The 26,304-nt window shown below is 39.9% G+C and overlaps 1 protein-coding gene across 4 annotated transcripts; it reads right to left on the bottom strand.

The window, feature by feature from the left end:
* Positions 1-2,882: 2,882 nt before the first annotated feature.
* mical1 (microtubule associated monooxygenase, calponin and LIM domain containing 1) lies at positions 2,883-24,671 on the bottom strand. Of its 4 annotated transcripts, none has more exons than XM_032521219.1 (25): positions 24,610-24,671; positions 23,774-23,899; positions 19,949-20,257; positions 19,137-19,344; positions 18,328-18,435; positions 18,141-18,236; positions 17,801-17,956; positions 17,080-17,180; positions 16,570-16,827; positions 15,616-15,731; positions 14,847-14,973; positions 14,491-14,569; positions 14,130-14,277; positions 12,909-13,099; positions 11,804-11,910; positions 11,458-11,514; positions 11,113-11,371; positions 10,186-10,253; positions 9,173-9,977; positions 8,934-9,067; positions 8,719-8,832; positions 7,072-7,165; positions 6,413-6,506; positions 6,085-6,158; positions 2,883-4,195 (listed from the first exon to the last, which is right to left on the bottom strand). In XM_032521219.1, exons 3-25 carry the CDS (start codon positions 20,204-20,206, stop codon positions 4,002-4,004), a joined length of 3,846 nt encoding a protein of 1,281 aa, XP_032377110.1. In that variant the 5' UTR covers positions 20,207-20,257; positions 23,774-23,899; positions 24,610-24,671; the 3' UTR covers positions 2,883-4,001. The 4 variants fall into 4 exon arrangements, with proteins under 4 accessions (XP_032377110.1, XP_032377111.1, XP_032377108.1 ...); XM_032521220.1 differs by having other exon boundaries at positions 23,822-23,899; XM_032521217.1 differs by having other exon boundaries at positions 23,822-23,899; positions 24,499-24,668.
* Positions 24,672-26,304: the final 1,633 nt, after the last annotated feature.

Here is a 26,304-nt window from a genome sequence, read left to right as displayed (position 1 = left end):
TGAATAGTCGATATGAGATCAAGATATGTACAAATACAAATATATTTAAGACACATGCAATATTCATGTCATGCAACTGCTTATTTAGGATACAGGCACCTTTGTTGGTCTAATTCAGGCACTGGTTGTTAGGACTTATGTTTGGAGAGAAATGCCTAGAAGTTTGCTGATGAAGCTGCATACAGTAATAACAATGATCCACCTCAACCAACTAGAAAAGGGCAATTCTACCCGAGGCATAATTGCATCAGTAATAATAAATCCATCATATGAAAAAGTGGCCATTCTGCATGAGAACTTACTTTTGATCATTTTAAACCATTATGCTAATACTGCTTGAGTCAAAGTTTGAATGCAGGACTTTTACATTATTTCCCCACTGTAGTACTGAAGCTTTTACAGGAGGACCTGCTATTTCTTGTGTGTCGTGTCTGTACTGATTGATAAACAGAGTCAACAGGCTTTACTGCTGTTAGCATCACCAACAAGCTTAAAAGACAACAGGATCTGTTTGAAGTTTTCAAACTACCAAGGAGATTAACCACGACTCCAGCCAGGCGGCAGAGCTCCAACAATGGGGGACTGGGCTTGGCAGGTGTGAAACAGTGTGAACTGGTAGCTAGAAAGGTGCCAGTTCCTCTCCTGGGCACTGCAGAGGTGCCGCTGAGCAAGGCACTGAACACCTAACTGCACAGGGGGAGTCCTGTCTGAGGCTTAGTTCCAAACCGTGTACTTTTCTATTTACTTTCAGTATGTACTGCAGTTACCCTTACAATGAATGTACTGTTGTATGCATACAATTGGGACATACTACTTCTATGATAACTTTGACTCTCTTGCTCATATACCATATGCTGGGCAAACGATGGAGAGATGTCAGAGTGAGTGGGTTGCCAGTGCTGGACCAGTGCCCTGAGCAATTGCGTTGCTCAAGAGCACCTGGCAGTATTTTGCTGAGCCACTGCTGCTGCGTCCGGAACTTAGCGCCGCCCAAGACCATTGTGATTGGTTTAACCCTTGTGTTGTCTTCCTGTCAACCATGACTTCTTTTTTTTAATTCAGCATTAATGTCACTTTTCCGACATTTTTGACACTTTTTCAGGGTTGTGGGTGCTTTTTGGATGTTTTTTCCAAAATGATTTGACATTTTCAGTGCTTATTTTGAGGACCCATTTTTTAATGGGTCAAATTTGACTCAAGGACAACATGAGGGTTAAATACATGCAAACAGAGCTCCTATTCCAGAATGTATGTGTGGTGAAGAACTTAACTTATATCAGTATGACCTGATCTGTCACTGAAAAGTGTACAGAATTTAATGGAGGCCGCTTGCAGATGAAGAAGGGTCATAGAAGACATTCAGACATATCACATCTACAGACCTTCAAAACATAACTCAGCAAGGGTAATCAGTATTTAAATCCCCTCAACGAGTTATAAAGTTAGTTTTAATAATGTTACATGAGTTAATCAAATAGTTGCTAAAGCTGTTCACTGCTCACATAACCTGAGATCATGTGTGTAATATGTGCACACCATCACGTTTCTTCTTGTCTTTTCGTTAAGTGTTACATAATAAAAAATATTTTTATTTCGGTGGGTAGTCTCTCCTTAATCATCTCCTTTAATTACTCACCTTCATTCCACAACAAGCAGACATGTAGTGCTCATCCTCCACACAGGCGCCCCCCTAAAGTCTGATACATATTTATAGTTAGTCAACAGACACACATAGTTTTAAACATTAGGCTATTTCTGAGGTTAAACCAATAACTTTTCTTTATGGCTGCTTTAATAGTGCCCACACTGAACTCTTACCTTTTTTTCTCCAGTTTAAGTCATTCACTTGTTATCCGATGTAGGCACATTTTGAAGACACATCTGCAAAATAATTCAAAGTAATTAGTTATTTAGCATGTTATTTATAAGGCAATTCTGGGCTATTAAAAATAAGGATTTCTTCTCTAAATGTACATCTTGGACATAAATGTGCATGATCTTTTTTTGAAAGATTCTTTTTTTTTTTTTTTTTTAAATGTATTTCCCTTCAATATTACTGACTGTATGGAAAACCTCAATCAAATGTGTAGAGTATAAGCAGCAGTGATGGACTAACTTCATTTAAGTATTTCCATTTTATGCCACTTGTACTCTTGTATTGCACTTTATTTCAGATGGAAATATTGTACTTCTTACTCCACTGCATCTGATAGTAATTAAGGTTAAGATTTCCCATTAAAACCTTATTAAATCATATTAAATATAAAATGTTTTAATAGACTAAACTACTATGTGAAATAGTCAAAATACTCTCCCCCTTGACAACATTTAAACGCTGCTTGCACATAAATGCATCAGTAATTATACTTCAATATTATAATATACAACATAACACTGAACGGGGTCATTCTGCTTAATGACTACTGCTGCTAAAGTACATTTTGCTGACAGTACTTTTGTACTTTGACGTTTTAAAAGTGGGACTTTTACTTGTAGTGGAGTATTTCTATAGAAATCTAGACGCAGCTGGGTCTGGATTGTCACGCTAGTATTTCTACATTGTGGTGTTGCATTGTGTAAGTTTTAATTAAAGCATCTGAAAACCACTTCCTTTTCTGATAAGCGTGTTTCTCATTAAAGCGTTGCTGTCTTATTAAGTTTACCGGCAATGTAGAGGGACAAGTGTGCACCCTAGAGGTAAGAAGTTTGAATTGCATGGCAGGCAAACCCTCTATATTACTACAGTATTAAAGTACTGTAGTAATTTAAAGAGCCAAGGTTAGGCAATATGTCAGTAACAAACAAAACACCTGACCGGACTGGACAGGCATTACACCACCAAAGACCTGCAGTATATTCTCAAAAACATGGAAACTGAAACATCAAAGTGCATGATCTTTATTTGATATACTATGAAGTGCCGTCCACGCGGCATGAAATGGCAACAGAACAATGACTGGATAAGGCTCCTTTTCACAATAACAAACTGGTCTTTGTCTCGATTTTGGCTAATCTGGCAGCACATGAATAGGAACACCTGCAAATGATAAAATATAGCATTTATAAATAAATGAACCAGTCCGATAAGTCTAATTTTCATTCAACCCCAAATCCCTGTGTTCATATACAGTAATACACCTCCAATTAAAGATAAGCCGACCATCGAAGGCCATCAATAAAAACCCAAACTCTGATTCAGGAGGACTGAATCACCAACCCCTGAGATGTCTATCAAATGTGTTAACGGGAAACGGACATGGAAGCGCTACTAAATTCATAAATAAAAAAGTAAACTACATAATAAAAATGAATCATGAATAATAATGGAATTTTATAATATTAATACTGTAATACCTATTTTTTCATCATATTTGTATAATGTATTCAGTATACAAATACTAAACATAGAATTATATGTATATTATGTCATTGTGTGCAGCAGCACTTGATGATGTTACAATCAACATCAAAAGTATGTTTTAAAAACCCCGTCCATCCTGTGCTTTAAACCTCCATCTATCTCTAAATTACTGCAGTTTCCCCACTGCTGTAATTTAATGCTACTTAGTCTCTACACCAAAACCAGGCCAAGTCCCAGCCTGGGTAAGGATTATTCGCTGCGTGGTGGTTGCTCAAAAGTGTAGCAGACATTATGGGTCCGTTTTAATATGCTGTCCATTGCAACCCTCGCGATCGTAGCAGGCAGGGCTTAGGCGGGGAGTTATTGGGCGCATCAAGTCAAAGCCTCAGATCCCCAGGCTTATGTGTCCCTCTAGGGGGCGGATTGCAAAGGATTTTCCCTCTGGTGCATTAGCCTCGACTCCTAGTTGTACAAAGAGGCAGTTTGTGGTGCGTTACCCTTCCCAACAATTCTGTATCATCTTTGGCTTTACACAAGTTAAGCTTCAAGTCTGAAGGTCTCACATACAGTAGATGAGAGGGCATCTACTGTACATTACATACAGACTGTCACACACTGAGGATGTGTGTGTGTTAACGCCTTACGCCCAGTGAACCTGAGATCCTGCCTTGGAGTGGCGTTTAGCCTCCTTGATAGAAAAGGCCTCTTGCTCCGCGCTTATCTCCTTCAGCCTCTTCTCCTCCAGAAACGACACCAGCGAGTCCCTCATGTCCACCACTTCGATCATCTGTTGGAGGATCCGGTCTTCTTCTGTCTGCTGCTCTGCTGTCTTGTCTGCCAGACAAACACACATGCACACTTTATATAATAATCAATATTTTTATAATAAAATGTCAACGGCAATGTGAAAACCATGTGAAAAGGGTTGCCCCTAGTAATAATCCTAGAGAGAGAGAATGGAGAATTATCACTTGAACCTGTGGCTCCTCCTTAGCTTTGTGGAGCGTCATAGTGATTTCAAAATCATTGTCTAGCGGTTTGGCACAAACTTCACTGTTTTGGTTCTTTGGTTGTCCTTTTAAGCCACAGCAGGAACATAAAATGCTCAAACCCACTTTGCACTACTGCTCAGCACAAAACAGAAAAGACATGGAGACTAGCTGGTGAAGCATTTAGCAGCTAAAGATGATATTTATATAGTATATTGATTTTTTTTTTAGGAATTAGAATGGACCAAAAACAAGAGCTAAGAGAGTGAATATTGGAGTAAGCAGCCGTTTTAAATTCAAAGGTAATAACATGTCAGTGTTGTGTTCAAAACGTGTTTCTGCTGCCCTCAAGTGGCCAAATAAATATGTTATTGCAAGTTTAAATTAACACATTTTTACCCAGTAATCTCTATGGACAGATAAATCTTGGCACCCAAGATGATTTTGATTGGTTTAAAGAAATGTCAATAAACCAGAGCATGCATTTATTCCATCCCAGAATGCTGTGTGGTATAGCCAGAGCCTTCCTCCCTGGCACTGTGGAGGAATGTCTGGCAATGGGAGACTACACAAAATGTAACCAGCGGATCTGTCGTGCTGGCCTTCAGATGGCTGTAAAGAGACCAGTGCAAAGGAAAGGCCTTCAATATAAGAGCTGGACTCTAAAGTGTATGTTTACACAGGACAGGGACTGTGGGTTTTGTCGCCCATCTCTTACAATGAAATAGCTTTAAAGAAGGATCTCTCTGGGCATATAAGTATTGTTTCAAGACAGAAAAGTCTGTAAAAGTCTGTACCTGACTACAATCACCCTAAGAAACACACTTTGAACAGACTCAAAAAAAAAACTTGCAAGCCTAGCACCATGAAGGGTACGACCAACCCATAATGCAACTGGTACTGTCTGCCTTCTAATCAGGCTCCCAGGAAGTGTGCCAGGCTTTGAAGCAAATTGAACAAAGCGGTCAAGATGAAATTGCAACTCCCGGGGCTTGTGGCCCAAAAATACTCTTCCTCATAGACCTGCAAGGTGAAAGAGATGTCTGTAAATACGCGAATATATTTTTCTTTGAGCGTCACAACCCCCGAGAGATGACTCGTTTCACAATCAGAATTTGATCCGTTCAATCTGATAAAACTCGGGAAGCAATAGCCGTATGATTAAATCATTTAATCCCGATTCAAGTTAGCAGAGTGCTTAACCGGAAGTAGCCTGCTCAGCCAGTGCCAGTCTCTAGAGCACCTGATCTATGGGACACTTCTGCACAGTGCAGAAGTAATGCCGATCACCCGGGGAATTTTTGTCTCCCATGGGGGCTTCATGCACCACTGAGCAACTCTCATAGGAATGAACAGGCCACTGCCTCATTATACATCCATGCTTCCAATACGACATCTGATGTTGGGAATACATAACTGTCTAGTCCTCAAATATAATACAAGCCCCACTGTTTCTAATGTAATTTCTATAAACAAATATCGTCTTACATTTGGGCCAATATATTACAAAATGCATTGATTGTTTGCATGACTGGGTGAACAGGACCATGGTGCCAAAGCACTGATGTTCTAAAAAGAGGAAAAAGGCAATGACTTTCTCAACAGACTTGGCTTAACACAACTGGTGCTTGTTCCTAAGTTGGCTTGCGCTTCTCTGACTGCTTTAAAATCAAAAGGCCTATTCAATAAGCTTCGGCGACAAATGTGCTTATGTGTGCACACCAGAGTACACACCGTCCAGCTCCATGTATTTCCTGAGCTCCAACTCCAACATGCTCTGCTTGTCTTCAAGTTCCAGCTGCCGAGACCTGAGAGAAAAACAAACATCAGCTGAGTCGTGCTTTAGCTGCAGGTCATCATTAGGCCATATAAGACATAGAGTCTGACTATAAAGAAGATTGGTTGCTACCAAACAGCAACCACAGTGTTTTGATGTGGATGTCTGCTGTTATGTGGCTACTGTGTTACTTGTACTCTGCGCAATAGCTGTGTTGTGTCCCCAGCATGCTTACACAGGCTTTTACTGTGCAGCACTATTTTAATTTACAAAGTGTGCACTCACGCCACCATGAGATCAGATTCCTCAGACAACAGCGCGTTCTTCTCGTGGACTAGTTGGATCCAATCCTCAATCATTTCAGGAGGGCCGCTGCTGCCTGGAGATGAAAAAACAGTGTTTGGGATTCTGTGTGATGTTTGTTTGTAAAGTTGGGAAAAAATAAGGAAGACAGGTTTTCATGTAAAGCCTAGATACAGTGGTGTGCTGTGTGTGACACAAGAGCCATGTAAGTGAGTTTGTTTAACTTAGCCTTAGGCTAACTTGCATCTAGTTTCTGTAAGCTGTTCCACGTAAATTCAGCTGACTTATACAATTTAAAGTTTAACATTTTAACAAGGGCTGCAAAACACAATTGTTTTCATTGTCAAATGTAGACCAGAGTTTCCCAACGCCCAAGCTGATGTCCTCAAATGTCTTCTCCTGTCCACAACTCAAAGATATTCAGTTTACTGTTGCAGAGGAGAGAAGAAACTAGAACACATTTAACAAGCCGGAATTAGCATTTTTATCAAAAAACGATGAATCCATTATCAAAATAGTTGCCATTTAATTTAATAGTTGACAACTGATTGATTAAATCAATTTATCTTTGCAGCTCTAATTTCAACAATATCAATATGCATACAAAAACAAGAATCCTGTAGTTAACATCTGGATCTTACCAGCCTCTCCTCGCAGAGTTCTCTCCAGCAGTACACCCTTATCCTCCAACTCCTTGAAGGTTACATCAATCTCCTCCAGTCTCCTCTGGATGGACTGTGAACCGCAGAAACAGGAAAGACTAAGAAGGGTGATTGAGCAAATTTAGATGTTACAGCTGTGGTGCATAGTTTCTGTATCCCCCATGAGGAATTCTAAGTATTGACAACAACACTGTCGGCGCGTCCACATGATGCAAAAATTGGGTGAACAAGAAAAAAATACCTGAGCTGTTGGTACCAAAAAACACCATATTTTTGTTTTACTTGTCACACAGTACCTAGGTACTGTGTGACAAGTAAAACAAAAATACTACTAGCTGTAGTCAGAAGCACAGTAGGGCGGGCCCTGACTAGCAAGCTAGTGTGATCCAAAACAAACCCGCTTCAGCCGGCAACCTATGGCTTCAGCTCAAGCCGTACATGCTCAAACCTGAATCTGTTCAAGTCTGATCCCAAAACACAGAGAACCCAAACCAGCTTCACAACCTGGACTGGAGCAAGTCGTTTCAGAGAGGTAAGTTATTAACAAATTAGTCTTTTAAATATAACGTTTTAAGTCTGCACGGTCTCCTGGACATGGCAATGAAACTATCTGAACTCTTCAGCCCTCCGCTCTAACTAGTTTGGTTTGAGGGCGTGCCACGCTAGCAGCTAGGCGAGCATTATAACGTGTGTTACAAAGTGACGTCAAGTCCGTCACAGAAGTAAAGGCTGGACTACAATAGAGCTGTTTGGAGCAGTTTGTTAACGGACCATATCATAATACTTTTTCACATTTTAATATATTTTATTTTTAATCTTTTTCATGTCTGTGTGCTGCTGCGCCTCCCTGAGAGTGCGCCTAGGCTTGCGCTGTACATGAGTCTAGGTGCAGTTTACTAATGCACTGTTAAAATAACAATTAAATGCTGCGTTATTGACTTTAGACCAAGTTTTTGTTGGTCAATGGCACAATCACTTCCCGCTGCCTCAAGATAGCAATACGCCAAGAATGCACTTGAACACACCTCCCTGTAAAACCAGCACGCCCATGGGCGCACACATGGGCACAGGTGCATTTGTTGTATATACAAAATAAGTGCTGGACGGTCTTGAAATAGCAAAGACACTTGTATTGGGATTTTTGCAGCGCTGGGTGCAAGACAGGGCCCAAGTTGCTCTTCTATTGCATTTCTGACAAAGTAGCTGCTTACGGAGAGTTTGCTGTAGCCAGAATGCTGAGGCCTGTCGTATTAAACCACACTTGCTGTTACCAGCAGTAAGCACAGGTGTCACCAAATCAACCAGGAAAGAAATCTTGAGGAGTACAACTTAAACATACAACAAATATTCAGAAAACAAAAAATTGCCTTACCTAAACTCAACTTTTGGACACATTTATGAGCTATAAAAATTGTATATTCATATACAAGCTGATTGCTTCATTGAGTGTTGGAGAAGCCACTGACCAATAAAACATAGTTTTGTCTATATGTATTTGTTTGTGTTTGGTTTGTACCCCTTTTGTAATGTGTTGAGTGTACTTTTTATCAGGACCTTGAGTCTGTAAATAAAGAAATATATAATAGACGAGCAATTAGTACTGTAAACGCTGTGAGAGACACGGACCTGGGCTTTGCGCAATCGTTGTAATTCGCTCATCTTGGCTCGCCGCTCCAGTGTCCTCATCTTCATCAACTCCATCTTCTCAGCCTCAACAGGGTCTGACGGCGTTGTCTGAAACTAGAGGCAAAGTGTGTCAGTGTTGGAAGTGTACTGCTGGTTAAAATGTAGCAGCTCACCATCATGTAAAATGAAAACATCAGTTCCGTTTCTCTCCTTACTTTCTCATCAAATAAGTCAATATCATCTCGTTGAAACATCTCATCATCATCATTGTCATCGTCGTCGTCGTCGTCATCATCATCTCCATCGACACCCTCTTCTGAGGTGCTGTTATCATGTCTCAATGTTGTTTCTGTGGCAGGAAAGATTTTTTAAACAAGTGTTACACAGCAATGTTTTTCCCCCTGCAAACATTTCTCTCCATCAAAGATCAAAGAGTAGACAAGTCCTTACTCACCCACTCCCTCTGGATGATTAATGAGGACACTGAGCCGGTTGTCTCTGCTGATCCTCGGGGAAGACAGATTCCACGGGGAGAACTTGGATCGTACCCTGGCCTGCCCGCTTGGTAACTCTTTTCTCCTGAAGCAGCGTCGATTCTTCTTCTCCCACATGTGGCTTGCCGTGCTCCCGCTCCAGTAGCCCTCCTCCTCTTGCCCGTCCAGGCCCTCTGGTTTATCAGTGCTTGGGCCTCCTACAGTTGCAGAGGAAGAGGAGCAGGAGGATGATCCACCAGGGGTCTCGGAGTCGGAGTCCGCACTGAGGCTCTGAAGATTCACTAGTTGGCTTTTCTCCTCATCGGTCAGCTGAAGCTTTCGGAGTGATTGCTTCGGACGTGAGTCTGGTGCTGCCTTGGAGATTTCTTTTGTAGGGGCTGGAGATGGAGGTCCTTCTGGAGTTGAGGGGTTAAGAATGTTGACTGTGCGAGGTTTGGCTATTGGAGGAGAGGGCTGAAGGCTGGGTGTGGTCTGCCAAGAGTGGCGGGGCTTGGGGACAGGATAGGGCTCGGGCTCCTCCTCAGCGGGTACTGCCTCCTCCGTTTTAGATAGAGGATCGGTGGGAGTTTTTGATGTATGTGGTTCTTCGGCTTCCTTGAATTCCCATATATGGTGGTCCTGTCCTTCAGGTTTATGTGACTGTGAGTGAGCAGGGGGACCGCAGTCCAGACAGTGCTCATTCTCCTCATCGGATGGAGATGGTGTATAATCTTCACTGGAAAGCCTGTTCCTTTCATTTGTTCCTTTGGGATTTCCTTCGCTATCCTGAACACAGAAATGGAATTGAAAAAAGCAGAACACGGAGCAAGCACACATCCCTGTTTGATATGTTTTGGTCCTCAGACTGTGCGTGTGCTTTGACATAAACATTAGTAATACATCAGATGATATATCATGCAACAAAAGATTATGTAACATGGGCATAACGAACATGAGGATTCACGGTTTACATCTGCTCTGTTCAGTGACCCACCTTGCAAGATGTTTCAGCCCCATTTTCCAGCTCCAGTTCTTCCGAGTGCAGCTCGCAGTAAAATCTCCCTGAGGGGACATCACAGACAAAAACAATGTCGGAGTCGAAAAGTCAGAGACTAGTGTATGTTGACTTTCTAGAGAAGAAAGAAACTGCTGATTTTATAAATGATTAATGTCCTTTCAGTCTTAATGGAACCCCAGTGCAAATTATTAATTACATAAATAAATGAATAAGTAGGGCTGCACATATTGTAGCAGAACCTTATCCTGGCTTTGAAAGAACAAATTATACCACAGGTGCGATAGCTGTGGAAATGAGAAATACAAGTGCTTTATAATTCATTCGGAATAATTTACTGAAAAGGAATAAGCTAACAAGAGGCTGCTAAAAAGGGATACAAAAGAGTAGAGATTACACCAAATATGGCCAGATACTTTGGAAACTAAGAATTGCAACAATATTTTGAATGGGTATTTGTGTCCGATATGAAACTAGGGCTGGCTACCGAATTCAATATTTTTTTAGGCACCGAACAAATTGCCTCCTTAGTATCGAGTATCGAAAAATGCCTCGTCATTCAATTCCAAACTTGAACACCTAAGGAGTAAATCTCATCAGCAAGCCAATCAGCATGCAGATCTAATATTGTTTGTGATTGGCTGTCTAACGTTACAGAAGTAGAGGTAGGTAGAGGCACACAGGAAAAACTATGTTACTCACATAGTAGGAGCTGAAAAATAAATAAGATTTGTGCCATAATGTGTAATTTTGTAAATTATTTTTGTTAAAACATATTTATGTGATATAGAAAAAAGTATTGCTCAGGAACCGGTATTGGTACATTTTTCCAAAGATACCAAGCTATTTAAGTTACTGTAAAAATATGACAGTCTTCCTTTTATTCTTTTGACCAGAAGTACTCACCTGTAGTCAGGTCGAAGGTGTAGCCTCCTAGTCTGAGCGTGATGCTGCACCGATGGCAGGTGAAGCAGCTCCGATGGAAGAACTTGCCCTCAGCACTGATGCGCTCCAGCGCATAGACCATCCGACCGCAGAAGTAACACTCCTCGCTGTTTGTCATTGGCACACCAGTCCCAGGTTCAGGTTCAGGTTCCGGCTCAGGCTCAAGAGCAGTGCAGAGCGGTGTAGGACTTGGCTCAGGGGAAAGAGAAAGCATCATTGTCTGCAGGAAAAAGGCACAGAGTTAAATTCAGTAAAGCAATATTGGCAACAAAAGAATTAGAACAGAGAGCTTCCAACACAACTCACACTGTCTTCGTCTCCCATCATTGCTTCCCTTTCTCTTTTCTCAGTTGCCAGCTTTTCCTGCAGAGAAAATAAGACAAACTATCATATGACCTGATTATGAGAACATTCAAACAAACATTCAAACTATTTCAATGACTAACTGGAAACCACTTCCCTTGAAATAGCATCAAACATTTTGTCTCAAAATAACTGAAAGAGATAACAGTCTTAGACTGCACAAGAACAAGAATCTGAAGGCCCAGGCGTGAACTCCAGCCAACAAGCCAGTGTGTTCTAGGTGTTCTAGCCTTATCAAACACTTCACTGTGCTGTGTAAACAGTGAACTCGCAGTCACAGTGGGCGTACCTTGCGTCTTTGCAGAGAGTTGTGCTTCAGCTTGTTCAGGAAAAAGACAGCTGACTGTGTCTGGGAGAGAGTCAGAGGCTTGGACGATGGCAGCAAGGCAGCAGAGTCTGTAGCCAACCAAAAATGAGAAAGAAAAAATGTCAGACACGGACACACGCCAAATTCAGTCCGTCTTACTATTACACTAGGTTGCAAACTTGAAGGCACCTGAGTGTTTTTTGGTAACCTACGTGCAGCTCTGCATACATCTGCTTAAAATATTCTTTTTTAATATCTTCCAGGTCTATCCTGTTATGTTTGAACCTATGTCAGAAATAGAAATAATCTCTTACTTGTATTAAATGTAGCGCCACAGCAGCAGCTGAATTTAACTTTGTCTTAATGTCATGAATACACATAAAAACTGTTCCGCTGCTGCCCTGTCTACCACTCCCATCCTTCCAACATTCAGATAAGGTTACCGGAGAATGACAGCTCCCTCGTGCCTGCACATCAGTCGGCGGATCCCAAGCAGCAGAGCATCACAGACACAGAGAGTGTATATCACACCCACTTTGGCTCATTCAGTGCCTCGAAACGTTGGGCTCACATTTACAAACTCCACATGCTACAAAGAGAGTAAAAATACCTCTGCTACAAATAGCCGGAAGAAAATCGTAGAACCTCGTCAAGAGACCCTAGTCCCATCCGACGGTGATAAGCCAGGTCCACACGGTGACTGTTTGCTCTGTCTGCTGCTGCTGCTGCAGCAGCTGCTGGGGTGGCTTAGTGCAGAAGAGCAGCACAACCAGTAGAGGCTGGCTCTGAGCACAGCATTTGCCACTTAAGCCAAATGAATTCTGGGTAACAGGCTCTTAAAGAGACAGCAGTGATTTGATCACTTTGCGACACCAAACACATTTCAGTGGGAAGGCACCTGATCCTTTTAGGGTGATGCTAATGCATGTGCAGTGTCTAAGCAACCAAGTTACGTAAGATTAATGCTGCTGCCACACCATAAATGAAAACATTAATGTTGGTAAATTGCAATGTTTTTTTCTGGCTTTTCAATTATACCTTGACATTGTTGTTACTTTTACAAATAACACACACTCAAAACGTTTACCTTTTGCTGGCACCGTGAAGACACTTTGGACCTGGGTGAGGTAGAGGACCATGGACAACTTGTCAATCTGACCATTGTTGGCTAAGTCACTGGCAGACATGACAGGTGGGATACCCAGCTCTTTCTCCAAGATGCTGAAGGCCAGTTGGTTGTTGTGAACAGCACTCGACTCATCCATGGAGGACATGTCACTGTGAAGGAATTAGAGAGAAAGGATAACTCTACAGCATAGATGCTCAAAGTGCACGCTGCTGCGGGCCAATGGCGGCCATCGGAAACATTTTGCGCAGCCCTAGCCTAAACGTGACATGAAATACATACAATATATTTGATATTACATCCGCGGTTAGCCATACATTATTGGGTCAAACTGTGACCCCCGAACAAGCATCTGTCAGGTTAGGAATGATGACATGATTAGATTAGATTAGATTAGACTTTATTTATCCCACAACGGGGAAATTCTGTCGTTACAAGTAGCAGCATAGCAGCAACAGCAAAAAAACAGACTAGTGATGACTAGTTGCAACATGTGACAGTTGTAGGAATTATGTTTCGTCATCAATGCTAGTGTTTTTAGATAAAGTTAGCTATTCTGATGGACAACTTGGCAGTTTAATGTGGATGTGAGACATGTGCATTTTTTCCCTCAATCCTATTCTGCCTCCACTTAGTAAACAAAACTTTGATTACTACAGTACTAATTATAGGGGGCCTTTTCACAGCAAAGGAGAATTTTACATATAATGTGTTAAATACCTGATGCAAATTTCTTTAAAAAAGAACTGTCAAATTTGCACATTTAAAAGAAAAAAGAAAACAATTAAAACAAATACATAATAAGTTGGTCAATGTCTGCAGCACAATACTGGCACTGAACAGGAAACTGCAGCGTCTCTTTATAACTGTTACATAAGAAAACAGAATCCATCCTGTCTGATTGTTACTTTTTCACATTATTTTTATTTTTACATTAACCGTTTCTGTTTCAATTATCTGGTGCCCTCCTCAGACCAAAACCAATAACTTAAACACTCCCTATACCCTCTGCCATCTTCCTCATAAACCTTTGGAGGAAAAGGTAGTTCATGTTTTTTTTTGTATCTTTTTAACTGACTGTAGTCTTTTTTGCTGCCGCATAACTAATTGCCCCATTGGGGACAAATAAAAGCATCTTACAAACCAGATGAAAACCAAGCTAATGCCAGGAGAGCGACTCACATGAGCTGAGGTCTAAAGTGGTGGATCAGAGCACACAGAGCCAGCCCGGACCTCCAGGATTGGGTAAAATCTTCTACATTCACATTCTCATAACCCGTGGTGTGTTTTTGGCACCATTTCAACAACTCTTCAAAACCACTGATTGAATCTGAGCGGAACAAACAAAACACAATTCATCAGACAATTCTTCACAAAAAAAACATTCCTCTGTGATATGAAAATATGGTGTGAGTGAATTTTTTTTTTTTTTTTTAAATGATGTGTCAAGGTGTATCACAACGTGCTCTTCCCATTGACTCCACACAGCTGAATATAACCGTCACACAGGCTTTTAGTGCCCGCACAATGGGGAGAAGCTGACCTTGGCGCATGTGAGACAACTGGTTCTTCTGTTTCTTGCTTGACGGGTTTGATTTATCAACATCATATAGGTGCTGCACCTGAATAAAGTGACAGGTAGACTTAGAGATCACAGACTAAGGTAACCAGTTTTACTACAAATCCATAAATCACCTAAATACTGAAGAATATATTATATTATGTAACAGTTTATACATAGAGCAGTTTCACAATAAACTCAGGTCAATACTTAGAAGACCATTGCTTTCTTGAGACTGAGTGTACTAGACTGTAATCTGCAACCTTGAATAACCTCCATGATGATTAAAGTGACTGATTCAAATCTGTGTTGTGTAAATAAAGGATAACAGTCCTGACCTGGTTGGTCTGGATGGAAGAGAGGTTGACTCTTTTGTAGCGTGTTTTGGGATCGATGCTGTAACCAGCGTAGTTTTTGCTGGTGTTTTCTGGTGTGGTCTGGGACAGGACCTGGTAGATACTCTCTCTGTACATGTGGGAAGAAAGGAAAACCATTTAGAACTAATTTAGAGAGAAGCACCGCCTCCAAATCCAATAACAGATGGGAACACAGAGGCACATTTAAATGTAACAGGAACAAGAAACTACTGTTACACAAATAAAGCGAAGAGTGTGATGATGTAACTGGCTGAGTTTAGAGATCATTTAACCGCACACACTTTTGATTTTACGCTAGATGAACAGAAACAGAACTCAACACAAAAATGACCATAACAAGTAAAAATGGCCATTGTTTTTAGTTGAAAATAACCAGGGTTATTCTTGACATTTTATTCTGTGTTCTCATTATCCCAACAGACTGCGTAGTCAGATTTCATAACTTTAAAGTCTTGAAAGAATTTTGTCAAAAACAGGAAGGCTTATTGTTTCATTCTTGTCACATCAAGGAATCACGCTGAAATCATTTTTATACCACTGCAATTAAAAACCTTAATATCGTACTAATAGCACTATGTTTTTTTTTTTTTCACACTACGATAAATTTGCAAACAGAAAAATATGGCATGTAGTGAAGAAACAGGAAGTAGCAGCATCATTGCTAATGACTAAGATAAAATGTGATTTCCTGCATTTTGTGCTGCTTAGTAGTTTTATGAAATTTGCTCACCGCTCGGCCAGGACCTTGAGATGTGGGACCCCCATGCCCCAGCTTCTTACCATCCACGCTGTGTCAAAAGAAGCTAGAAACCCACGGGCAATACCTGTACCCAGAGGCCAGAAAGGCTGCAGAGAACAGAGCACAACTCATTGTAGCTCATTAACATCATCTTACTATTGACGGCATGCCAGTTATTAAAAGTTATGGGACTGAAATAACAACAGTTGCCCGCTTTTCATGCACAACTTACAGAAGAGCTTATTAAACTTCCAAACATTCATCATCTTTGTGTAAACAATACCAAGGGTCACAGCCACGCTAGCAGCTGTGTGAGGAAGTAGTTAGATGTTGTGGTTCTTTAAGTAAAATGCCAACATCAGAATACAGATATGTTTATGCTGATGTTCAGCAAATATAATGTTTACCATGTTCACCATCCTAGTTTAGGATAATAGCATGCTAACATTTGCTAACTAGCACTAAACGTGCAGCTGAGGCTGATGGGAATGGAATTAGTTTTGCAGGTCATTGGTCACAAACCAAAAGTATTGGACAAATTAAATGGTTTGCTTAATAATAGTTGATACAATGTATCCTGAGGGGTACATGAATGGCTGTTCCAATTACCAAATTTCATGGCAATCTATTAAAAAGCTGTCAAGATACTTTACTCGAAACCACAAATGTGAACCTTGTGGTCGAGCAAGAAAAGTTAGTCAATCACCCAATTTAATACATTGCCTGACATCCATGAATGTTTTTACATTTTCAGCCAATTTATCATGTAAACGTTGAGATATTTTACTGGATAAAAAGTGAGGGATTCATCCCCTTGGGGACCATGAATAAATGTATTCAAAGTGGTGGACTGATCAACCGATATCACCATCCCAATAGCCATGATGATAGTGTGGCAAAAAATGTGGACATTTGCACCAGATTACAGAAAACCTTGCCCCCTACCTCCACGAGGCAATCTCCAACCAGACACATTAACAATTTCTTCCCTCTCCTCTCCCTGACCAGAGAGGCATTCTCTGCGCGTTGCATGCAGGTGAAGTCGAACATGGCCACGTCTGGCTGGCCCGCATGGTTCCGAGCAAACTGCAGGTCAGGCAGTTTGCCACCTGTTGAGAATTGGGCAGCCTCACGGGCATATCGGCACAATGCCTCATGATCCACATTTGCAGGAGCCAGCAGCTCCTCTGCATCGCTGTAGTCCTGCAAAAGAGAGGGATGAGCCATGGAACCTTTTTTCAGATTCTGAGTGACATCTCTTATTGCTTACTGCTCTAGCTAATGGGGAGGGCTGCATAGAAAGAGCAGATAATTGGCAGTTCATCTCTTCACACTGAAGCACCTGCGTGGCCGTTTCACCCATCTGGGTTGTTTCTTTTTTCTTTACTGGCCAGAGATGCAATAAAGTGCCAATAAGAATCACACTTCTCTTGGTAATGGATGTGTTGTTCTCACCTGTTTAATGACCCCCTTCTTCAGCAAGCTATTCTTCTTGGCAGTCATGACAAAGTAGTGGGTGTCGTCTTTGTAGTAGACAATGTTCTCCAGATCAATACCTGGAATGGAAAATGAAGAGAACACTGTGGGCTTAGAGAGAAAGAGAGACCAGTGTAGGAGAACGAGAGAATCAGGAGGGCTGACATAAACATTTGTTCACATCATTAGCTGGCTTTTTCCTAAAGTGTGGGGGAGCAAATGGAGACACAGGGAGGTCAGAGTGAATTAAAAACAACAATACAACTGGGTACAATCAGGGTTTTCAAAGTGACACACATAACTCCTATAAGGTTTGCTCAAAATGGAGGTGCAGAGTAGGTCAGAAAGGAAGGGTGGATTTCATCACGGTTTCCGCCTTTTTCACACTTAACATTGAACCCGACCTGACAGTGGGAACAGTAATTTCCTGCCTGAGGGTTGTGTTTAGGGACGCACAACAGGAAATCAACAACAAAATGAGAATAAGAGAGCTGATATTCCTTTTGTAAATGTTAGGGGTTAGTGACTCTACGCTCTCACTTAGTGCATGCTGTGGTATAAAATAAAATGTATCTGAAGCATCTGATTTCCTTTTTTCTTGCCAAAATATTTTAAACAGTTTGCTAAATTAGAGCACACGGTTGCTTCAGTGAGAGATGTCCTCTCCCGTCTAGCTGAATATGACTGTATGGATTCTTACCTGTCTCAGTGAGCAGCTCTTTGAAGAACTTCTGGTTGTAGATGCGGGCCACGCCACTGATCTCTGCTACTTGGGCCTCTGCAGCCGTGTGTCTGTTGATGAAGTTGGTCGTGATGCCGATTGCCAGCTTTCCTCTCAGCTCCTTATGTTTAAAACCTAAAAGTTTGGAAAGGAAGAAAAGAGGAAAACGGGCTGATGTGGCTGCCAGAGGAAGTTTGTGAGTTAGTGTGCAGCCACCAGTCCTTGCTAAATGTCTAATGTCTAACTACAGCAGTTCTATCCCGACAGTGGGAACAGAACAGAAGTGGTTCAAGAGTGGGTACGTGTGCGTTTGTCTCACCATCAGGGACAAACCTGCCTCCTCCAGCAGAGATGAAGACGTCAAACTGGAAGGCTGCAGCAGGATGAGACCCAGGCTGCAGCTTGGCCATCCAACCTGTCAGAAACACATCAAACTTTGATAATAACTGCACTGCACTGGCAAAACTAGCAAGGAAGAGTGATAGCTGGTTGGCAAATATAAGTACCGTTCTCTCCTGCGGGCTCAATCAAGCCCTGGTACTCCACTCCGGTGTGCACCTCCACCCCGAGGAGAAGTGACACTTTCAATAGAATCAACTGCAGCTGACGGATGCCTGAAAACACACATGTATATTTAATTGGAAATGTGTGTGTGGGAGATTTTCAAGATACTGTATTTTATATATATATATATATATGCAAACAGAAAGTGACTAAGAGCTAAGGCTGCCAAACTTATAATCATTTTCAACACAGATTTATTTAATAAATAATCAACAATTGAATTATCAAAATATGGACTTTATAGCGTTGGAAAACAGAACAAAAAAAGTGAATCACAGATTTGAGAAACCATTTTAGTTGATGAGTGACAAAGTATTAATCAATTATTACAAATGTTGATTTTTGTAAAGTTAATTGATTTGGTACAATAATATATAAGGTATAATCAAAAATCTCCCTCACAAGCTACAAAAGGCTTTATACAACTTTTTTTTCAAATATGCAGTAGTCTTGTGTCAAGTGTATCACAATTAATACAATTAATAAAAACTATTAATTCAAAAGGTACAGGAACTTTATGAGATGTAGCAAATCAAATGGATCCCTTTAATATCCCTGTAATATCCCTGTAATGGCCCTGTTAATGCCATAATGTTACTCAGCACATTTTGTGTGGGTTTGTTTATTTGTGCTTTTGAACGTAACCGTACCTTTAACAAGTGAATCATTTCAGCACTAATAGGAGCATTGCAAAACAACACCAGACGTGGGTCAGAGTACAGTACAGTCCATTAAGTCATTAGTCACTCACTGATGTGATCCAGAGACCCAGTGCAGAATCTGCCGCAGAACTTTTTGGCTCCAAGCCCAATGAGATCACAAATGGTGAAGGGCCACAGGTGGAGAACATTGTTCCTGGAGAAAGACTCTCTCTTCTCCAACACCACCACCTGAGCCCCCAGCAGGGACAGTTCAATGGCCGTTCTCAGCCCGCATGGCCCAGCACCCAACACAAGACACTAAGAGAAGGAGACAAACAGCCAGCAGGGATGATATGATGCCAATCAAAGAATGAGGAAATACTGTTTTATGCCCCTACAGGGCAGTCAGTGCAAAGTTAAACATGTGATGATCAGGTTTCATTAATGTCCTCTGTTCTGATTTGTTTTAAAGTTAAAACACTGTATCACAGAAAAAATATGATGTAGCACCCTTAATGAGCCAATGATTTTAAAATTAAAGGACCACTGACAAGGTTGGTCTAGTCTTGCATTGACAGACCCTCCTCCATATGTAAATCAGATAATTATCTAATATACAGTAAGAGGTTTTCTGTGTTTCCCCAGAATTCAGAAAAAGCCTCAAACACAACACTCAGATCATGAGTCAAAAAGTCACTATGGCACATGTTTAGTGGTGGGTGAAATTACATGTAGGCTACGTAGTACATAGAAGGAATTAATTCATTTACACAATTGCACAATGCAAAATACAAAACTGAACCTATGCCTATTCAGAATGGAAATAAAACAAATTCTCAATGTAAAATATACATATACCAGAAAAAAACAGCTACACCCACATTCAAAATAGAGAAAAAAAAGAAAGTACTATTGCCACTACCTTGTTTTTAATGCAGGGTTTTCCTTGCTTGTAATCTGGGTGAGATGCCCTTTTGTCCAGCTTCGTCCAAAGGGCTTTGGCCTTCCAGTAGTTCAGTCTTTCCTTCAACGTGATGTAGAAGTTCCTGAAATCCTTAGGATTGATGTCCAGTTGCCTGCAGAGCGCAGCAAAGTGGTGCTTCACATCCTTACAAGTCTGGGCTTGGACGAAGAGATTGAATGTAGTATGTGAAGGATTGACAGGATCTTGGCCCGCCATGGTGGTGGTTGATGGCTGACCCGGTCCTTTGGTCACTGGGTTTCTGGTTAACTGTGAAAGAGTGGGGTTGAATAATGGTTTTAGAACCTCCTACTTGGAAATAAGTATGCCATAACGGGATAGGTTTACTGTTAATGATCAAAGGGTTACAAAGTCTTGTTGTTAACATTAGGTGGTCCAGTCTTCTTGCTTCTGTGCAAGGGGAAGTCTCCTCCTAATGCTCTTCTAATTATAGTCCAGATGTCAATGTGTAGGACTTCTATGTCGCCTTGTTTTTCTTAGTCACTACTAACTTCCTCTTATGTGGTTTCTGCGGCTTAATTTATCTTTTCTTTTTTTTTTTACGACTGCTGTGAACTGAACGGATGTGTCATTCTGAAACACTCCCTCAGGAGGTGTGCCCGTCATTAGTTTCAGTACACAGTTTAATGGAAACTTATGGCTAAAACACATAGTGAGAATCTAACTTTTTCCATATGTCCGGACCGGAATAACTGTTTATCACGTCAACAAAACAAGAAGTTACCTTGGGCACGATCGCAAGTGTGTGTAGCTCAGTCTAATGAAGCATAATGTATTATTTACAGAAATCTAACACAAGTAGGGCAGCTGACAACTGAGGATTATTTTCAGACATTCAATTTCTTCATTAATTGATTAACTGTTTGGCCTATAAAACTAGGGCTACTGGATTATATATATATAAAAAAATAATCATAATCACAATTATTTTGATCAATATACAAAATCGCGATTATTTAACACTAATTGATTTTTGGACAGATTCTGCATTTATTAAACTTTAAAAAACTAGTCAAACAAATTAACAGTGAAAACACCTTGAAGTGTGAAAATTCCCTTAATACGTTTCCAGTGAACTTTTAGAATTTCATTTAAAATAAAGAACATGAAAAATATATTCAAATGTTGGCTGAGTGAGTTTAGCCCTCGGGAGAGGCGACAGTGTGCGTGTCATCCAGCCCACAAGACAAAATGAGGGTTTACTGTATGTGCAAAATATTCTGTTTTCTCGATTACACTTTACGTCTTTGTGATCGCTATCCAAATTCTATTTAATTCACATAATTAAACATCGTAAAACAGTGATCACAATTTACTACAGACCCAGGTGTCATCTTCAAAATATATAATAAAATAAATGCAGTTTTATTTACTGTAATGTAAGACAAGGAAGAGCAGCAAATGTTCACATTTGAGAACCAGGAGCCAACAATATATTGGATATTAAAATAGCCGCAAATTAATTTCCGGTGTATATCAAGTAATCTTTGCAGTTCTACACACAAGTGTAAGATACAAACTCATAAAGTTAGTTTTTAAATGACATTTGCCTGGAATTATTAAGTTGGAGAAATGGCATTTTGTAAACCCTAATGCTACATGCAGTTTTGCGGTTAGTACAGCAGAATTCTAGACAAAGTTTAAAACCATAGAAAAGACATAATGCATATTTCATAATGCACTTTTCTCATTACTGCAACATAGAAAAGCTTTTGTCGGGCAGGTGTATCAGATCAGTAGCTTAGAAAGCGACCCGCACACTGACCAATATGCAAGCAATAATTTATGTAGAAAATACAACGTTTCAAAGGTCTAAGATCAAAACATCGTATTTTCTAAATAAATGATTATGTGCATAATGGTCAATGTGTGGGATTCTTTCTAAACTTTCTCATTATCAGAAACATTTGGTATGCAATAGGAGCTCAAAACCAGTTTGTGAGCATTTGCTTTAGGTGAGTTATTTTCAGGAACTAGTGCTACCTCAGGCAACATGCTAATATTTTACATAAATGTCATACTAAAACAATAAAAGCCCTGCTTACAGAATTGGTCCTGCAGTACACATCCCCCGAGTCTTAACGCTTTCCTAGCAGCAGCATGAAATGCAGAAACATGCACCCAGTACAGCATGTGTTCAATTTGTTGTGGCTGACATTTCCTGTAACTAACAGTCACACATCACTTCCTGGTGATAACATTCAGCCCACATCATTACCCTCTGCTGCTGGAGTAAATCTGCAGCCTCAAACCTCCACCTGAGAAACACAGCCTATAATTACAGACCACTGTAACATGTGTGTGTGCATGACTGTGCTTGTGAAACCTGATGGTACCTGCATTTAAGATGCTGTTAAGACCAACATTCCTTCTCACACAGTTTTAAACTACTGTTTGTCTGCACTAGACGTATTCACTTTAAAAGAACACCATGATGAAACAGCTTTTGAACAGACCTCACACAAAGATTAAAATTGTGCAACCTCTTCCTGGTTATTGCATTACTGCCTTTTCACTTTGTTTCATATGGTTCCAATTACACAAACAGGTTAATACCTACAATAAATCCAAGACAAACAATGCTTTGTTTGTCTCATGCTCTGTTGTTAGCTCAGGTAAACATTATGGAGCATCCAGAGGCATTTAAAGGTCCCATGACATGGTGCTCTTTGGATGCTGTTATATAGACCTTAGTGGTTCCTAATACTGTATCTGAAGTCTCTTTTATATAGATCTTAGTGGTCCCTAATACTGTATCTGAAGTCTCTTTTATATAGACCTTAGTGGTCCCTAATACGTATATGAAGTCTCTTTTATATAGACCTTAGTGGTCCCTAATACTGTATCTGAAGTCTCTTATATAGACCTTAGTGGTCCCTATACTGTATCTGAAGTCTTTTATATATGCTTAGTGGTCCCTAATACTGTATCTGAAGTATCTTTTATATAGACTTTAGTGGTCCCTAATACTGTATCTGAAGTCTCTTTTATATAGACCTTAGTGGTCCCCTAATACTGTATCTGAAGTCTTTTTATATAGACCTTAGTGGTCCCCTAATACTGTATCTGAAGTCTCTCTCCCAAAATTCAGCCTTGGTGCAGATTACAGCCTCTAGAGCCAGTCCCAAAATTTCCTTTTTTTTTTTTTTTGGAAAATGAAACCCGAATAAAATCAAACTTTCCCTTTTTTCATTTTTCCCCCCTTTTAATTGTAATGGGGCCATTAAAAATTAAAAAATTTTCCTTTTTGTGTACAGTGTCGGCCCCCTTTTGGTTGGAAATGTTTAATCAGTGTTGCATCAAGGTGAAAGTCTACTAACAGGCTGCTAGAAAGGCGAGGGTTTTTTCCCAGAGCAAAAACTTTTAAGCAAAAGGAAAATGGCCTGTAAAGGGACAAGAAACCTGTAAAAACAAAAAAAAAATTTTTTTAATACCCTTTTTTTTAAATCTCAAGGAGGCTGCTCGTTTTTATACCTGTTCTTTTCAGGGCACACTTTTAAAGCGGGTTTAAAACAAAGATTAGCACAAAAAAAAAGCATAAATAAACCCTTGGTTTAAAAGTAACTTTTGTGGCACTGCTAAATGTTTTGTGGTCCGTGTTTAAATAAAGGTGTCATCTGTGGCAAAGGTAGACGCACACATGCGCACACACAGTCATCATCATCTGACTTGTGTTAAGCAATGTCTACAAAAGAGACAAGTTCTAGCAGGAATGCTGTAGACAAGATGAGACAGAAGAAACACAGATTAAAAAGGTGAACTGACCCAATTTTCCTCGGGGCCATGGAATTGGATTACTTTGGATTGACCCACCTTATTAGGCTACATGTGTAAGCTCTGCACAGTTTGTCTGTGTGTATCAGGATGTTGGATCAAACACGGATTTCCAGCCTGGATTGGGAAAGGAAAAACAAAACAGAAGGGAGGATGAGACGAAGGGATAAAGAAAGAGAGGGAGAGAGAGGAAAGGAAACAATAAAAACGTGTACATTCTTGCATTTATCTGGTTACAGCATACATCCACGCTTTGTACAGTGACATTGAACCATAACCTTTCAAATGTAACACGTCACAATGATAGGAAGCTCATAAATGAACAGGAAGGTGTGGCGCTGAATGTGATTTGCTATGCCAGAGCAGGTGGTACTCACAGCAGGCTACGTTATCTAGTGGCTAGCAGCCAGAGCATGGACACGAATACACATATGATTTACACAGAGCTGTATGAACAACATTCATTCATTCATTTATTCGGGTATTTTGTAGAAAATTACACGTAATATCAACAGAAAGCACCAGAACCTCGTTACGTTTTCAAAAACCTGACGGTAAACTTTTTTTTGAACTTACACGATAACTTAAGTAGCCCCACAAAAAGTCACCCCGCACAACGAAAGACAATGAGCGAAGTAAAAATATATATATATATATATTCCACGTCAAATGAGCAGTGTCGAATGATAAAAAAGCGTCGTAAAAAGTGACATTACCAGCTTCAAAGTCGCGCTGGACCAGGGTGTCCGTGAAACGCTGTCGTCTGGGTAGTTCCCATGTTTGTTTTCTTTGTTTACAGGTAGCCTATAGAGTGTGCGCTCGCTCACCTGCGCCTCGCGCTCATGCTGCGCGAGTGGAGCCTCTTCCGGGACCTTCTGGTAAAGCTACAGACCAAACCGTTACATCCACGGCGCGAGCACCGGCGCACGTGACGACTAGGTGGGGTGTATAAAATGATGTGGCTGTCCTGAGGGCATTATCATGTATGAATCAGTGATACACAATTCTATAATAACAATATTAGTAATGATAATAATTATTTTTTTTACACAATTATGGGAAGTATTTCAGTACACCCTATTGTTAATTTGACTGTGGCATGATGACTTCCTTGTTGTTTGCTGCTGTATGTGGAAAAGACTATTATAATAATAATCAAAATCATACTAATCATACATTTTTCATCGAATATTCTTTATTGTTAATACTATGAACCTTTGCACATACCTTGGAATATATTCTTGCACATTCCTGGCTATATGCTGTATGTACTTTACATATTTTCTTTTTGTATATTTTTTAAAATTAATATTATATTTTTTTCTTGTAATTCTATAATTACGTTTCTTGTCTATGCACCAATACACCAAAGAAAATGTATTGTGTGTAAACCTAATTGAAAATAAACCACAATTATAATATTAATATCAATATTAAAACCCATTGGATTTAACCGTGTTTTACAGCTAGTGTCTCTGAGACCCCAAACAAAACTAATGTGTAATTTATTATATCTGACTTATGAAACATTTCATCAGTTCATAATCATATCTATAAAGTCTTAAGGTAATGATGTGATGAAACCCAAACCGCACTAGCATTAAACAGTTTTGAGGTACTTGTACATTACCTGACCATTCCTGTTTTATGCTACTTTGTACTTCTACTCCACATTTCAGAGGTAAATATTGGACTTTTTACTATATGTGACAGCTATGCTTAATATTTCTCTGCAGATGGAGATTTTACATACAACACATGAAATCTGATAAAAACAAAAAAACCTACAGATTAAAATACGCAAACTACGCAAAGTAGTAGCTAGTGTAGTAGTAGGAGCTCCATCATAAAAAACTGTTAACATGTTAATGCATCAGTCATAATAATCAATTCATATAACACAATATGACACAGACAAGTGTCTGTATTATGAGTAGTTGTAGGGCTGGGCAATATATCAATAATATATTGATAGTGTGATATGAGACTAGATATCGTCTTAGATTTTGGATATTGTAATATTGTAATTCATTAAGTGGTGTCTTTTTCTGGTTTTGAAGGCTGCATTAAAGTAAACTGATGTCATCTTCTGCAGACTGTTCTAGAATTTGTCATTAAATCCACATTTCCGAGGATTATATATCAAAAATCTCATTGTAATAACAATATTTTGTTAAAGCACCATTTGTCAATCCTACAATATCGTCGCAGTATGGATATCAAGGTATTTGGTCAAGAATATTGTGATATTTGATTTTCTCCATATCGCCCAGCCATAAGTACAATATTTGAGTACTTCCAGCACTGTGTTACAATATGATTTGCAAACACAAGTACATACAATATTTCACGTTACTTATGTAAGATAAGAATCTTCATGAGCTGTGGACACAGTCATTGGGCAGTGTCTCAATTCTACACAGTTGATGAAAAAATAACAAAGAATTTGATGGATTTTTCCATTGTTCATTTCACTATAAGCACATTATTGACTTTCTGCATTTTAAAAAAAAGAGCAAAAA

This window comes from Etheostoma spectabile, chromosome 7 (genome assembly GCF_008692095.1).
Source record: "Etheostoma spectabile isolate EspeVRDwgs_2016 chromosome 7, UIUC_Espe_1.0, whole genome shotgun sequence".
In the NCBI taxonomy this organism is placed as follows: Eukaryota; Metazoa; Chordata; class Actinopteri; order Perciformes; family Percidae; genus Etheostoma; species Etheostoma spectabile.
Note: the sequence above shows the minus strand (reverse complement) of the source record. Positions and strands in the feature narration are given on the sequence as shown.